The sequence below is a fragment of the Leopardus geoffroyi genome, chromosome A2, assembly GCF_018350155.1.
Source record: "Leopardus geoffroyi isolate Oge1 chromosome A2, O.geoffroyi_Oge1_pat1.0, whole genome shotgun sequence".
Lineage (NCBI taxonomy): Eukaryota > Metazoa > Chordata > Mammalia > Carnivora > Felidae > Leopardus > Leopardus geoffroyi.
Window position 1 is genome coordinate 142,262,163 of NC_059331.1, and position 16,602 is coordinate 142,278,764.

The 16,602-nt window shown below is 37.4% G+C and overlaps 1 protein-coding gene across 3 annotated transcripts in view; it reads right to left on the reverse strand.

The window, feature by feature from the left end:
• The window catches only part of POT1 (protection of telomeres 1), an 88,753-nt gene that overhangs the window by 55,428 nt on the left and 16,723 nt on the right, over positions 1–16,602 (reverse strand). For all 3 annotated transcript variants that reach the window (XM_045495496.1, XM_045495497.1, XM_045495498.1), the window contains exons 5-6: positions 9,007–9,120; positions 8,201–8,248 (exon numbers count right to left, since the gene is read on the reverse strand). In XM_045495496.1, coding sequence (XP_045351452.1) covers positions 8,201–8,248; positions 9,007–9,120 — 162 coding nt within the window. The remainder of the gene's footprint in view (positions 1–8,200; positions 8,249–9,006; positions 9,121–16,602) is intronic.

Consider the following 16,602-nt stretch of genomic DNA (forward strand, 5'->3'; position numbering starts at 1 on the left):
GATATGTATTTCTTTTTTCTTTTCCTATACACTATAATGATTTTACTTAGGCCTAAATAAAGCCAGGTTTTCATTATAAATGGTATAAAGACATTAAAAATGGTAATAACAGAGGGGCACCTGGGTGGCTCAGTCAGTTAAGCATACGACTCTTGGTTTGGGCTCAGATCATGATCTCACGGTTTTGTGAGTTCAAGCCCATCCGGCTCTGTGCTGGCAGCATGGAGCCTGCCAGGGATTCTTTCTCTCCCTATCTCTCTGCCCCTCCTCCACTCACGCTGTCTCTGTCTCTCTCAAAATAAATAAACTTAAAAAAAATTTTTTAATGGTAATAATAGAAACAAAAGTTTTCTTTAATAATTGCACAGAAGTTTAGAAAGAAAAGGGAAACTGATTTATAAGGACATGTCTGCGTATTAGTAAAATAATCCTTAAAAGCAGTCAGACATCTAGTCCCATCACCCATCCATCCTATCCACAACTGGAAATAAGGTTATCTACCACACTACTGAGTTAAACTTTTAAAAATCAAATCAAAACAAGTTAATTGACTTTTTCAAGGAAACTGATATCTCAGTTCAAACACAAGAAAAGGCAGCGCTTAGCAATCTCATCAAACCTTGATAGAGAAAAAGGTGTAGCCCATCAATGATGAAAGAAAAATAATGATCAGCATACGGGACAGAAAAGAGAAGATATGTGCTCAGCTGACAAAATAACTAGACCCAAGATATTATCTTCAAAAGTTATCTCCCTAACGTATAGATGAATGGGGTAGGCCAGCACAGCTCAATGACATCAACCATTCCGGCCATCCCTGTAATGTGCTTGTTAATTCATGGACAACAAACAACTTCTTGATTATAATTTGACTTTCCATGTAAAGAAGCCAGTATATTGTATACAGCATCTAAGTTATATTCGAAGAGTTCAGAATACCTGGGCTCTCTGAAAAAGCATTTTTGCCAATTTCAGAGGTTCTTTTGTTTACTTCTTCCTTATATACAGGCTCATGGATGTATCAAATATTTGAAGCTAAGCAATCTAAAACAATTTTCACAAATACTAATTCCTGGGGCTAATTCATGCTTTTAAAAAAGTTTATCGACACTCTTGGGGGATTCCAGGAAGATGGCGGCGTAGGAGGACGCTGGGCTCACCGCGCGTCCTGCTGATCAATTAGATTCCACCTACACCTGCCTAAATAACCCAGAAAACCGCCAGAGGATTAGCAGAACGGAGTCACCGGAGCCAAGCGCAGACGAGAGGCCCACGGAAGAGGGTAGGAAGGGCGGCGAGGCGGTGCGCGCTCCACGGACTGGCGGGAGGGAGCCGGGGCGGAGGGGCGGCTCGCCGGCCAAGCAGAGCCCCGGAGTCTGGCCTGCAAAAGCGGAGGGGCCTGACGGACTGTGTTCCGACAGCAAGCGCGACTTAGCGTCTGGGAGGTCATAAGTTAACAGCTCTGCTCAGAAAGCAGGAAGGCTGGAGGACAAAGGGAGGGAGAGCTGCTGAGCCCCCGGACGACAGAGCTCAGTTTGGTGGGGAACAAAGGCGCTCGCCAGCGCCATCTCCCCCGCCCATCCCCCAGCCAAAATCCCAAAGAGAACCAGTTCCTGCCAGGGAACTTCCTCGCTCCGCGCAAACACCCAACTCTGTGCTTCTGCGGAGCCAAACCTCCGGCAGCAGATCTGACTCCCTCCCGCTGCCACAGGGCCCCTCCTGAAGTGGATCACCTAAGGAGAAGCGAGCTAAGCCTGCCCCTCCTGCCCCTGTGCACCTTGCCTACCCACCCCAGCTAATACGCCAGATCCCCAGCATCACAAGCCTGGCAGTGTGCAAGTAGCCCAAACGGGCCACGCCACCCCACAGTGAATCCCGCCCCTAGGAGAGGGGAAGAGAAGGCACACACCAGTCGGACTGTGGCCCCAGCGGTGGGCCGGGGGCAGACATCAGGTCGGAGTGCGGCCCCGCCCACCAACTCCAGTTATACACCACAGCACAGGGGAAGTGCCCTGCAGGTCCTCACCACGCCAGGGACTATCCAAAATGACCAAGCGGAAGAATTCCCCTCAGAAGAATCTCCAGGAAATAACAACAGCTAATGAGCTGATCAAAAAGGATTTAAATAATATAACAGAAAGTGAATTTAGAATAATAGTCATAAAATTAATCGCCGGGCTTGAAAACAGTATACAGGACAGCAGAGAATCCCTTGCTACAGAGATCAAGGGACTAAGGAACAGTCATGAGGAGCTGAAAAACGCTTTAAATGAAATGCAAAACAAAATGGAGACCACCACAGCTCGGCTTGAAGAGGCAGAGGAGAGAATAGGTGAACTAGAAGATAAAGTTATGGAAAAAGAGGAAGCTGAGAGAAAGAGAGATAAAAAAATCCAGGAGTATGAGGGGAAAATTAGAGAACTAAGTGATACACTAAAAAGAAATAATATACGCATAATTGGTATCCCAGAGGAGGAAGAGAGAGGGAAAGGTGCTGAAGGGGTACTTGAAGAAATAATAGCTGAGAACTTCCCTGAACTGGGGAAGGAAAAAGCCATTGAAATCCAAGAGGCACAGAGAACTCCCTTCAGACGGAACCTGAATCGATCTTCTGCACGACATATCATAGTGAAACTGGCAAAATACAAGGATAAAGAGAAAATTCTGAAAGCAGCAAGGGGTAAACGTGCCCTCACATATAAAGGGAGACCTATAAGACTCGTGACTGATCTCTCTTTTGAAACTTGGCAGGCCAGAAAGAATTGGCACGAGATTTTCAGTGTGCTAGACAGAAAAAATATGCAGCCGAGAATCCTTTATCCAGCAAGTCTGTCATTTAGAATAGAAGGAGAGATAAAGGTCTTCCCAAACAAACAAAAACTGAAGGAATTTGTCACCACTAAACCAGCCCTACAAGAGATCCTAAGGGGGACCCTGTGAGACAAAATACCAGAGACATCACTACAAGCATAAAACATACAGACATCACAATGACTCTAAACCCATATCTTTCTCTAATAACACTGAATGTAAATGGATTAAATGCGCCAACCAAAAGACATAGGGTATCAGAATGGATAAAAAAACAAGACCCATCTATTTGCTGTCTACAAGAGACTCATTTTAGACCTGAGGACACCTTTAGATTGAGAGTGAGGGGATGGAGAACTATTTATCATGCTACTGGAAGCCAAAAGAAAGCTGGAGTAGCCATACTTATATCAGACAAACTAGACTTTAAATTAAAGGCTGTAACAAGAGATGAAGAAGGACATTATATAATAGTTACAGGGTCTATCCATCAGGAAGAGCTAACAATTATAAATGTCTATGCGCCGAATACCGGAGCCCCCAAATATATAAAACAACTACTCATAAACATAAGCAACCTTATTGATAAGAATGTGGTAATTGCAGGGGACTTTAACACCCCACTTACAGAAATGGATAGATCATCTAGACACACGCTCAATAAAGAAACAAGGGCCCTGAATGAGACATTGGATCAGATGGACTTGACAGATATATTTAGAACTCTGCATCCCAAAGCAACAGAATATACTTTCTTCTCGAGTGCACATGGAACATTCTCCAAGATAGATCATATACTGGGTCACAAAACAGCCCTCCATAAGTTTACCAGAATTGAAATTATACCATGCATACTTTCAGACCACAATGCTATGAAGCTTGAAATCAACCACAGAAAAAAATCTGGAAAACCTCCAAAAGCATGGAGGTTAAAGAGCACCCTACTAACGAATGAGTGGGTCAACCAGGCAATTAGAGAAGAAATAAAAAAAATATATGGAAACAAACGAAAATGAAAATACAACAATCCAAACGCTTTGGGACGCAGCGAAGGCAGTCCTGAGAGGAAAATACATTGCAATCCAGGCCTAGCTCAAGAAACAAGAAAAATCCCAAATACAAAATCTAACAGCACACCTAAAGGAAATGGAAGCAGAACAGCAAAGGCAGCCTAAACCCAGCAGAAGAAGAGAAATAATAAAGATCAGAGCAGAAATAAACAATATAGAGTCTAAAAAAACTGTAGAGCAGATCAACGAAACCAAGAGTTGGTTTTTTGAAAAAATAAACAAAATTGACAAACCTCTAGCCAGGCTTCTCAAAAAGAAAAGGGAGATGACCCAAATAGATAAAATCATGAATGAAAATGGAATTATTACAACCAATCCCTCAGAGATACAAACAATTATCAGGGAATACTATGAAAAATTATATGCCAACAAACTGGACAACCTGGAAGAAATGGAAAAATTCCTGAACACCCACACTCTTCCAAAACTCAACCAGGAGGAAATAGAAAGCTTGAACAGACCCATAACCAGCGAAGAAATTGAATCGGTTATTAAAAATCTCCCAACAAATAAGAGTCCAGGACCAGATGGCTTCCCAGGGGAGTTCTACCAGACGTTTAAAGCAGAGATAATACCTATCCTTCTCAAGCTATTCCAAGAAATAGAAAGGGAAGGAAAACTTCCAGACTCATTCTATGAAGCCAGTATTACTTTGATTCCTAAACCAGATAGAGACCCAGTAAAAAAAGAGAACTACCGGCCAATATCCCTGATGAATACGGATGCAAAAATTCTCAATAAGATACTAGCAAATCGAATTCAACGGCATATAAAAAGAATTATTCACCATGATCAAGTGGGATTCATTCCTGGGATGCAGGGCTGGTTCAACATTCGCAAATCAATCAACGTGATACATCACATTAACAAAAAAAAAGAGAAGAACCATATGATCCTGTCAATCGATGCAGAAAAGGCCTTTGACAAAATCCAGCACCCTTTCTTAATAAAAACCCTTGAGAAAGTTGGGATAGAAGGAACATACTTAAAGATCATAAAAGCCATTTATGAAAAGCCCACAGCTAACATCATCCTCAACGGGGAAAAACTGAGAGCTTTATCCCTGAGATCAGGAACACGACAGGGATGCCCACTCTCACCGCTGTTGTTTAACATAGTGCTGGAAGTTCTAGCATCAGCAATCAGACAACAAAAGGAAATCAAAGGCATCAAAATTGGCAAAGATGAAGTCAAGCTTTCGCTCTTTGCAGATGACATGATATTATACATGGAAAATCCGATAGACTCCACCAAAAGTCTGCTAGAATTGATACATGAATTCAGCAAAGTTGCAGGATACAAAATCAATGTACAGAAATCAGTTGCATTCTTATACACTAACAATGAAGCAACAGAAAGACAAATAAAGAAACTGATCCCATTCACAATTGCACCAAGAAGCATAAAATACCTAGGAATAAATCTAACCAAAGATGTAAAGGATCTGTATGCTGAAAACTATAGAAAGCTTACAAAGGAAATTGAAGAAGATTTAAAGAAATGGAAAGACATTCCCTGCTCATGGATTGGAAAAATAAATATTGTCAAAATGTCAATACTACCCAAAGCTATCTACACATTCAATGCAATCCCAATCAAAATTGCACCAGCATTCTTCTCGAAACTAGAACAAGCAATCCTAAAATTCATATGGAACCACAAAAGGCCCCGAATAGCCAAAGGAATTTTGAAGAAGAAGACCAAAGCAGGAGGCATCACAATCCCAGACTTTAGCCTCTACTACAAAGCTGTCATCATCAAGACAGCATGGTATTGGCACAAAAACAGACACATAGACCAATGGAATAGAATAGAAACCCCAGAACTAGACCCACAAACGTATGGTCAACTCATCTTTGACAAAGCAGGAAAGAACATCCAATGGAAAAAAGACAGCCTCTTTAACAAATGGTGCTGGGAGAACTGGACAGCAACATGCAGAAGGTTGAAACTAGACCACTTTCTCACACCATTCACAAAAATAAACTCAAAATGGATAAAGGACCTGAATGTGAGACAGGAAACCATCAAAACCTTAGAGGAGAAAGCAGGAAAAGACCTCTCTGACCTCAGCCGTAGCAATCTCTTACTCGACACATCCCCAAAGGCAAGGGAATTAAAAGCAAAAGTGAATTACTGGGACCTTATGAAGATAAAAAGCTTCTGCACAGCAAAGGAAACAACCAACAAAACTAAAAGGCAACCAACGGAATGGGAAAAGATATTTGCAAATGACATATTGGACAAAGGGCTAGTATCCAGAATCTATAAAGAGCTCACCAAACTCCACACCCGAAAAACAAATAACCCAGTGAAGAAATGGGCAGAAAACATGAATAGACACTTCTCTAAAGAAGACATCCGGATGGCCAACAGGCACATGAAAAGATGTTCAGCGTCGCTCCTTATCAGGGAAATACAAATCAAAACCACACTCAGGTATCACCTCACGCCAGTCAGAGTGGCCAAAATGAACAAATCAGGAGACTATAGATGCTGGCGAGGATGTGGAGAAACGGGAACCCTCTTGCACTGTTGGTGGGAATGCAAATTGGTGCAGCCGCTCTGGAAAACAGTGTGGAGGTTCCTCAGAAAATTAAAAATAGACCTACCCTATGACCCAGCAATAGCACTGCTGGGAATTTATCCAAGGGATACAGGAGTACTGATGCATAGGGGCATTTGTACCCCAATGTTCATAGCAGCACTCTCAACAATAGCCAAATTATGGAAAGAGCCTAAATGTCCATCAACTGATGAATGGATAAAGAAATTGTGGTTTATATACACAATGGAATACTACGTGGCAATGAGAAAAAATGAAATATGGCCTTTTGTAGCAACGTGGATGGAACTGGAGAGTGTGATGCTAAGTGAAATAAGCCATACAGAGAAAGACAGATACCATATGGTTTCACTCTTATGTGGACCCTGAGAAACGTAACAGGAACCCGTGGGGGAGGGGGAGGAAAAAAGGAAAAAAAAAAAAAAAAAAGAGGTTAGAGTGGGAGAGAGCCAAAGCATAAGAGACTGTTAAAAACTGAGAACAAACTGAGGGTTGATGGGGGGTGGGAGGGAGGAGAGGGTGGGTGATGGGTATTGAGGAGGGCACCTTTTGGGATGAGCACTGGGTGTTTTATGGAAACCAATTTGGACAATAAATTTCATATATTATAAAAAATAAAAAAATAAAAAAATAAATAAATAAATAAATAAATAAAATAAAAAAAAAAAAAAGAAAAAAGTTTATCGACCCTTTAATTGGTTACCGTTTCCCTAAATAACAAATTTAAATTATTCTACCATATAGTATTATTCAGAATATAAAATCTATACCCCATAATCATTGTTAACTAAAACAAAGTCCCTGGACTCTGTCCATTAGAAACAAAAGGTTTAAGAACACAGGTAGAAGGTAAACTTTACATTAAACTTCATCAATATATTACCTTTTATCCAGTCTCACTCAGCTACATGTACCTTACATACAAAAATGGGATCTTTCCTACAGCTATAACAACATTTTATAAAATATTAAAAAAATAAAAATAAAAAATGTATCACAAGTATAATAAAATCCTTAAAATTAGGGGCCCCTGGGTGGCTCAGTCAGTTAAGTGTCTGACTTCGGCTTAGGTCAGGATTTCATGGTTTGTGGGTCTGAGCTCCGTGTCAGGCTCTGTGCTGACAGCTCAGAGCCTGGAGCCTGCTTTGGATTCTGTGTCTCCTCCTCTCTCTGCCCCTCCCCTGCTTGTGCTCTACCTCTCTCTCTCTCAAAAATAAATAAACGTTAAAGAAAAAACTTTTTAAATAAAAAAAATTTAGATTAAATTATTTGTCAAATTGCAACTTGGCACCTGATAATCTGCTTATAAATATAGCTGAAGATGAAACAAAAGAATTTGCCTGAGGTTTGAAAGTAGTACTAATCTAATAAAAAATATACAATCAATCAATCAATGAATAAATAAATAAATAAATAAATAAATAAATAAATGGATGGATGGATGGGGGCACCTGGGTGGCCCAATCAGTTGAGTGTCCAACTCAGTTTCTGCTCAGGTCATGGGATCAAGCCCCATGTTGGGCTCTGTGCTAAGATAAATTCTCTCTTTCTCTCTCAATCTCTCTCAGGGTGCGGGGGTGGGGTGGGGGGGGTGTATAAGTATGTTTTCCCACTGTATTGATAGTATTTTAAAATCAGACTGTAAAGTGGATCAAAAAAATACATATATGTATGCATATACATGTGTGCATTTTTATGTGTGTGTGAGTGGGAGATGTGTGCATACTCTATATTAAACTGCATGTCATCTTACCAAAGACATTGATTCTGTAGAAAAATCTCTTACGGATTTAACATAAACCTGAAAACAGAAAGAGGATTTACTTGTATACAAATAACCTCCAATGTGATTGCAGACCTTTAATTGCAATAAAGCTACACACTTAACTGTATAATATTCAAATTCACTAGAATAGCATAAAATTATGTCTTACAAATTAAGACTGACACATGTAAAGTTGTCTAAGCTTAGCTTAAGTCTAATTTATCAATTTGAAATATCACAGGACCACCCCTAGCCTATACAAGGCCCTTCCGGACACCAGAGAAAACAGGCAGACAGTGGCCTGCAGGCACATGGCTTGGCCCAACTCTACTTCTCTGACAGCCTTGACCAAACAGGTAGTCTCCGTGTGTGTGCACACACAATAGAGGCTGTGGGGGGAGGGGTGAAGCAGGAGGTAGAGAATGGGCATCTTCATAAAGAGTAAGATAAATGGAAATCAGTTTTACCTAAAAAGGAGCACTTGATAAATTTAAAGCAAAATCAAGTACACCATCAAGAGTCTGATGGTATAACTGCAAAGAATAATATCAGGTTTAGAGTACCTATGAAGTTTTAAAAATTCCATTAATAAATAATTAACTTTAAAGGATCTTTCTTTTCTACCTGGAGTGATTCTAAACATAAAGCCAATAAAAGAATTTCTATTTTTTAAACTTAAAATATTTAATTAACAAAATTCAGACTAAATTGTTTATGTACAGATTTATAGAAATACTACTCCTATTCCATCACCTGAACTCATGATATGATTAGACTAAAAATTACACACTTACATAAACAGTTGATCTGAAGTCCTCAAATGCTTTCAAAAATAAGCAATGTTTACCGTCTCTGCCTGTAGATGAAGACGCTGACAAGACAGAAAATCCAGCCACTGCAATGGTGTCCTACATAGAAAAAAAATGGTTTTAAATCATCAAAGTATCTGTAATTCCGAATGTCATACAAATTTTTATTTTTATTATTATTTAAAAACAGGAATGATTTCTATAAAATGGAAAACTTTTTATAGGTTAGCCTACACATGTTTAATGTTTTCTGAATATAAGATTGAGACTATCATTTCCTCTGAAAGGGCATCAACAATGTAGCCATAGACTAGTGCAATGTCCTAATTCATGGACCAGGAAAACACCAACTAAATCACTTGAAAATTGCTATTTAGTGAGAGTTCAAAAATCAATGCTTACCTCAATTTGTATAAGTTTGCACAAATAATGAAGAGACAAGAGATGAACCAAGAGTAATAAGAATGAAATTTAAATGAAACTAAATATCAGAGTTGAGAGACTACATTGAGAAAGACATTTCATTAGTGTAAAAACTCCACACTGTCACAAAGCTAACGTATGTACATATAAATCCAGAATATGAAAATAAATAAGAAATTTCCATTTATATACTAATATGAAAAAAATATTTTCTTTCTACTTAGGTTTATAATAGTAATAAGAAGCCAATTCCCATTTATTCCTGCCTCTCTCATTCTTTAGTTAAACCGCCTTATTTTCTAAATACTGGAACATATACATTCAACATGTTTTATATTTATGCATTATATATATTATTCTACTCTTCTAATTTTAACACCAAAATCTGAAGATACATAAAAACTCCTGGGCTTCAGGCAGCTTCCTTCAATAATCTTAATTTCCACCAAATGGAAGCCTTCTGCATTACTGACTTTTGCTTTGTACATACAAGAAAGGGTCCCGTGTCAATCCCAGGATTCTCTACTTAGACTATTAAACAAGGCTGTGAACACCTTGAAGACAGGGGTCATGTGTTATTCTGCTCTGTATTTATAGAGCTTGGCCCAAAGTAGGCCCTCCATGAACAAACTGAATCAAAGTATAGACCTTATATTGCCTTTCTAAGATCTCTAGCTCTATTCAGATACTTTAAGTCTGAAAATTTCTGCATTTTTTCCATTCTTTACATGAGACTGCAAACATAATTGTCTGTGTTGATAATGCTAAATAAACACAACTCTTCATAGTTAAATGGGAGAAAATTATCCTCACTGAATATTCTTTATGTTTTTACCATGTTTTTAGGCAGTTTTAATGGGAAATAAAATAAGCAGTAAGATTGCTTCTGGAATAAATTACTTTTATAAACTGAAAAATATGCAATGCTTTCAACTTCAGACCAATATATTCTGATTTAAATGAAAACTTACGACTTTAGTCTAAGATTTAAAGTTGTTTAATCAAACTAACACAGGAATAGGGAACACAGGAATAACACAGAAGTAGGGAATCACTGATTTATCAGTTCTAAATTCTCTTAAAAGCACAAAAACTAACCTATCTCATGTCCTTTGCTATTTTACTTGAAAATATCTTAAATATTATATGAAAAGAAATCTACTAAATATAAGTGTTAGTGCTACGGATGAATATTTTTCTATTTTTATGTATAAACTTAAGAATAATGAATATTTAATAACGAAAACATTTTAAATAGAATACATCATTAAAAGCAGGACATTAGCATTAGTAAGAAAAAATTTTTCAAAAGTAATTCTACTTTAACATTAGCAATACAATTCAGTAAAAGGTTACAAGAAAACTTTTCTTCTAGGACAAAATCAACATAGAATAACAACCAAAATTCTTTAAGGAAAGAAAAACAATGTGTTTATTTACTATATTTATAAAGATGAACTTATATTTGAATATATGTATATACACACACACAAACTGCTAAAGGCCCTCAGAGATTTCATCCCCACCAACATGGCCTGTTTTATTTCCAGATACGTCTATACAATACTACACAAATCAGATTCTCTTATATGCCTACTGCTTTTTCACATACATTCTTTGCTTATCCTGAGCCCCACTAATAATAAATAGCATTGTTCTCTTTTGCATATGGCTGATCCTATCTATCTTTTAAAGCCTGGACTGTAAATGCTTCTTTTCTTATGTGGTCTATCCTAGATTGTCTGAGAAAAAAAAAATTCACCCTTCTTCTGAACTCAACTTATGCAGTATTTTAATTTTTTTTCACTTGTGTGTTATTTACAAAGATTTCTTAATGTTTGTAATGCTCTTAGAAGTCTGTAAGATCCCTGGGACTAAGAATGTCTTATCTACCTACATATCCCATACAAGCGACTGAAGGGGCTTATGTTCATAGCGAGTGCTCAAAAGAGTATATGTTAAATAAATTAATTAATACTGGTAAAATTAAAGTACAAATCTAAACAAAAGAGGGGAAAAAATGAACAGTTCTTAGAATCCAGTTCCCATGAATTACAAATCATAATAGCTTTTAAATTAATTCAAATGCACAGAGGATAAGAAAGATAAACATATAATAGGCAGTATTAGTTTGTATAAACATTCATTAGATTGAGCTGAAAATGAGATTTAATATGCATTGTTCTAATTTCTAAGCTTCTGAAAAGAGCATACTGAAGCCATTCAAACAAGAATAGGAATTACACAGTTCAGTGCTAAGAGTGTATACTGATACACAAAGCAGGTATTTATCTCCATCTGCTGAAAAAAGTATTAGGAGGCAGCCAGCCTGAGAAGAATACCATATGACTTAAAGTGGTAAGGCTTTATCAGTATCTGTGCATGAACACGCTAAAAATAAAAACACATTTGGTATACCTGAAATCTTTTAACCTACTCAGGATACTCAGATATCAACAAGTGGGTCATTTCCCTTTTGTGTGTGACCTACTCTCTCACAGTGCCTTAAAAGGAGTGAGCCTTTGTTATTAAACAATTTCCTTTTGGGTTTAGCCAATAAGAATACATCTACTGCAAACCAGTTTCACAGAAAAATCAATGAAATCAGCACAGGAGTTTTTTAACATCAAGAAGTGTTTTTTAATAATCAACAGTAAACCTAAAAAGAAAAAAAAAATCAGGCAACTTATTTGCATATTAACAAATGTGATTTTTATATGCCAATATCTTATAATCAGTGGTGGAATAAGAAATTAATATGTGACTAACAAAAATGTAAACTACAAGACTAGTGAATTAATTTGCTAAGTTTTAATAGATGGTATATCCAAAATTCTCAAGCTGTTACACTTACTGAGTAGCAAATGGACAGAGAAAATATGAAAAAATTGATAGTCCAAAAAGAAAAACACTTATTTAATAGGCATTAAATCTTGCAAATCTTGTTATAGTGACTTGCAAATCTTGTTATCATACCTCAAAACACCATTAAAGAAGGAAAGAGTACAGGGAGAAGCCAGGAATCTGACGTCATTGGTAGGGTAGTGACTGACAGAAAATGTTTTTCTAATATAAAACACATATTTCATGAGCATTAACATCCATTTGGTCACATAATGCCAAGAACTTAATTGGAAGTAATATATGTCAGATTGGCATAAACCCAAAATCTTTAAATGGTTTAGAAACCACTATATGATCGGATGCCCACCATCTCACCAGCCATATATTGTTGTGACCCACTCTGGAATTCTGCCTTCTCATGATACTTGAATATTCCAAGATCCTCACTCAGGGCCTTTGTATACGCTGTTCTTTCTGACTAACCCACTCTCTTGGTACCCACCTTCCTTCTTTCTGTTACTTTTCTCATTCTAATACTCAATCTTCTTAGTTATGTATCGTATCTGGATAAAATAATCATATAACAGTTGTTTAAGTCCCTCTACTCCACTGAGCACTGTCCCACGATGCAAGGTCCATAACCCTCTTAGTTAAGATGTTTCTGACATCCGGTACAGAAGACCAAAAACACTCAAGTGTTTGGACAACTAAATGAATAATCAAATACGTGGCGGGGGAGGGAGATATATATATAAAACCCTCATTAAATAAACTGTGCAAGTACTACAAAACTTACTGCATAGAATCTTAGCATCTCACAACTGAAAACAGGACTTTAGAGATCATATACTCAAACACGTTCATTTTTCAGATAAGAAAATAAGGACCAGACAGGATGAGTCTAAGGTCACATCCAGCTAACGAGTTGTAGATTAAGACAAGAATCACAATCTCCTCACTATTCTACATCTTTCAGAACTAAATCTCACAGGGATGGATAAACAATGTACTGATAAACATCTATACTTCTGATGGTTTTGTGACAAAATTTTTTTTAACTTTCAAAATACTTTGAAAGTCTTTCCTCATATTTTATATGCATATATTAAATGTTAAATCTCACTTTAAAGGAAAGCTTAAACTCAAAAAAAATGCCTCAAATGGAGAGAGGTTCAGTTACTGTATGTGTATTCCTACAAAATGTATCATTAGTTTAGCAAAGCAAGGATTATAGTTTTGTTAAAATTCATTTTAATGTTTTAGGATTTTTCTTGTAATCAAATATGGAGCTAACCTTAAGGGAATAAGCAAGTGACAAATGAGAAAGGCTTAAGAATTGAATTAGAAAATCCATTCTTTTATGCAAAAAGTTTTACTTTTGATTTTCAACAATTTTTAACCTTAATACTACAAACTCTAAAATAAATAGCCTAATTAGACCTCCCAAATGATCAGCATTCATGAATTTAAACCCAGAAAGATTTTAAAGTAAACTGTGACCTCAGACTTCTCACCATTGTACTTTAAAAAGGAGAAACTCTGACTTATCATTAACATCCTCTGTTATCTGACAAGTACTAATTAGCTTGTGTAGTTTTATTCTATTTTAATGAATACCTGTTTAAAATATATTTCAACTGCAGAAAACACCTTTCATATTCCAGTTAGGTAAAATACTAATATCTCATACATTGTGCATGTTTTGTAGATGCACTGCCCATATTCTGCTAATCCATTATAGTAGAACTCTTTTGTTTCCAAATAGGAATTTAATTTAAAAAACTTAAAGAAGAAAGATGAAAATGTCTTTAAAATATAAACAGATCCAGGCATCTGGGTGGCTCAGTAGGTTGAGCGACCAACTCTTGATTTCAGCTTAGGTCATGCATGATCTTACGGTTGGTGGGATTGGGCACTGTGTCGGGCTCCATGGTGACAGCATAGAGCCTGCTTGGGATTCTCTTCTCCCTCTCTCTCTCTCTCTGTGCCGCTCTCCTGCTCGTGCTCTCACTGTCTCTCAAAGTTAAATGAAAATAAAATAAAATAATAGAATAGAATAGAATAAAATAGAATAAAATAAAATATAAAATCTAGACCTCTAATATTTAATACCATGTATTTATTTTTAAAACCCTTCTTCTCGGGGCGCCTGGGTGGCGCAGTCGGTTGAGCGTCCGACTTCAGCCAGGTCACGATCTCGCGGTCCGTGAGTTCGAGCCCCGCGTCGGGCTCTGGGCTGATGGCTCAGAGCCTGGAGCCTGTATCTGATTCTGTGTCTCCCTCTCTCTCTGCCCCTCCCCCGTTCATGCTCTGTCTCTCTCTGTCCCCAAAAAAATAAATACACGTTGAAAAAAAAAATTAAAAAAAAAAACAAAAAAACCCTTCTTCTCTAAAGATGTCTAAGATATGTTGTAAAATAAAGCAACTCACAAAACATGAATAATATTGTCATTTGACAAAAAATGTGCATATATGAGCTCATCTGTGTGCACACACATACAGAAGTATACACATAACTATACATATACAGGACAGCTAGAAAGATGAAAGGAGAAGCAGCACAGTGGTGGTTTTACCTAACAAAGGGACTAGGCACTGGAAAAGGGGCAGCTTTAGCTTTCCCGGTTATATCCTTCCATAGCACTTGAATGTTTTTTAAACCCATGACCATGGGGCGCCTGGGTGGCAGTCGGTTAAGCGTCCGACTTCGGCTCAGGTCATGATCTCACAGTCCGTGAGTTCAAGCCCCGCGTCAGGCTCTGTGCTGACAGCTCAGAGCCTGGAGCCCGTTTCAGATTCTGTGTCTCCCTCTCTCTCTGCCCCTCCCCCGTTCATGCTCTGTCTCTCTCTGTCTCAAAAATAAATAAACGTTAAAAAATAAATAAATAAATAAATAAAACCATGACCAGACAAGAAAAACACAATCTTCTAAACCAAATATTTACAAGATTTAACCCAAGTCCACATGATCTTCCTGAGGCAAGAAAAGAATACAGTCGTGGAGATACAGTCATGTCTCCACTTACTACTACAAGTCCTGTAACAAATCTTAGCTTCACAGTGGTTATCTTCTTAAAACTATGATGACCCTTACCACAGAGGGTTATTAAAAGTTCAAATGATAAACATATATAGAAGCACTTTGTAATCCATAAAATTCCATACAAATTTAATATCCTAAATAAAAGGATTAGGAAAAAAAAAAACCACTAGTTAAACAGTAGAAGCTGGCTATCACAAACGTCTGAAAAAGAAAAAATGTTTTCTATTACGTACTTCTTAAGCAAAATCTAGCTAACAGTCTCCTAAGTATAGCCATTATCATTGGCTATTGAACTATGTAAAATAAAAAACAGATGACACCGGTTCATTTTCCTTAAATCACTAGAAATCAATATTTACAATTTCTTTATATCATTGTACTTCAAGGCAACCAACTATGCTAGCCAGAAAACCTCTTTAAAAGTTCTAAACCACCCCTTTACAAAAACATGAACACACACATGCATGTGCACACAGTCACAGAAACACCCCTGGAGTAAAGAGGAAGTATAAGATAAAGATCCATACACTTAAGTAAAATAATTTTTTAAATGTATACATAAAAAATGTAACACACACTTTTCTCATACAAACTCTACCTAGAACATTTCCCTCAAAGATACACTTTTGTATTGTTTTTTAAAAATGTTTCTAAGAATTTTTTTAAATGTTTATTTATTTTTGAGACAGAGAGAGACAGAGTATGAATGGGGGAGGGTCAGAGAGAGGGAGACAGAATCTGAAGCAGGCTCCAGGCTCTGAGCTGTCAGCACAGAGCCGGACGCGGGGCTCGAACTCACGGACCGCGAGATCATGACCTGAGCCGAAGTCGGATGCTCAACCGACTGAGCCACCCAGGCGCCCCAAGAATTTAAGAATGTAAAACACTGTACTCATATTAGCACTTAACTTTCACAAATTCTTCTGAAAATAATACAGGATTTTTACAAGATACTCATTTCTAATATCAAATCATTATCATTTCTGTATAATGTGGTCACATAACTGACTACTATTAGAATTCAATATTAACACAACTATATACCATAATAGAATCATATGAAATTCTGCCCTTAAAAAGCAGTTCTTAATGGCTGTGGGTTCATGGATCTCTCAGAATGAGTTATAAATGGCCTTCTGGGGGGGGGGGGCACATGTACATTTACATACACATTTAGTTGATTCAAAAGCATCTTCTGATGATCTATACACTGCTGGGGGCTCACTGGAAATCTCTGCATCCTAGAATACTCATCTTCATCTACAAACTAA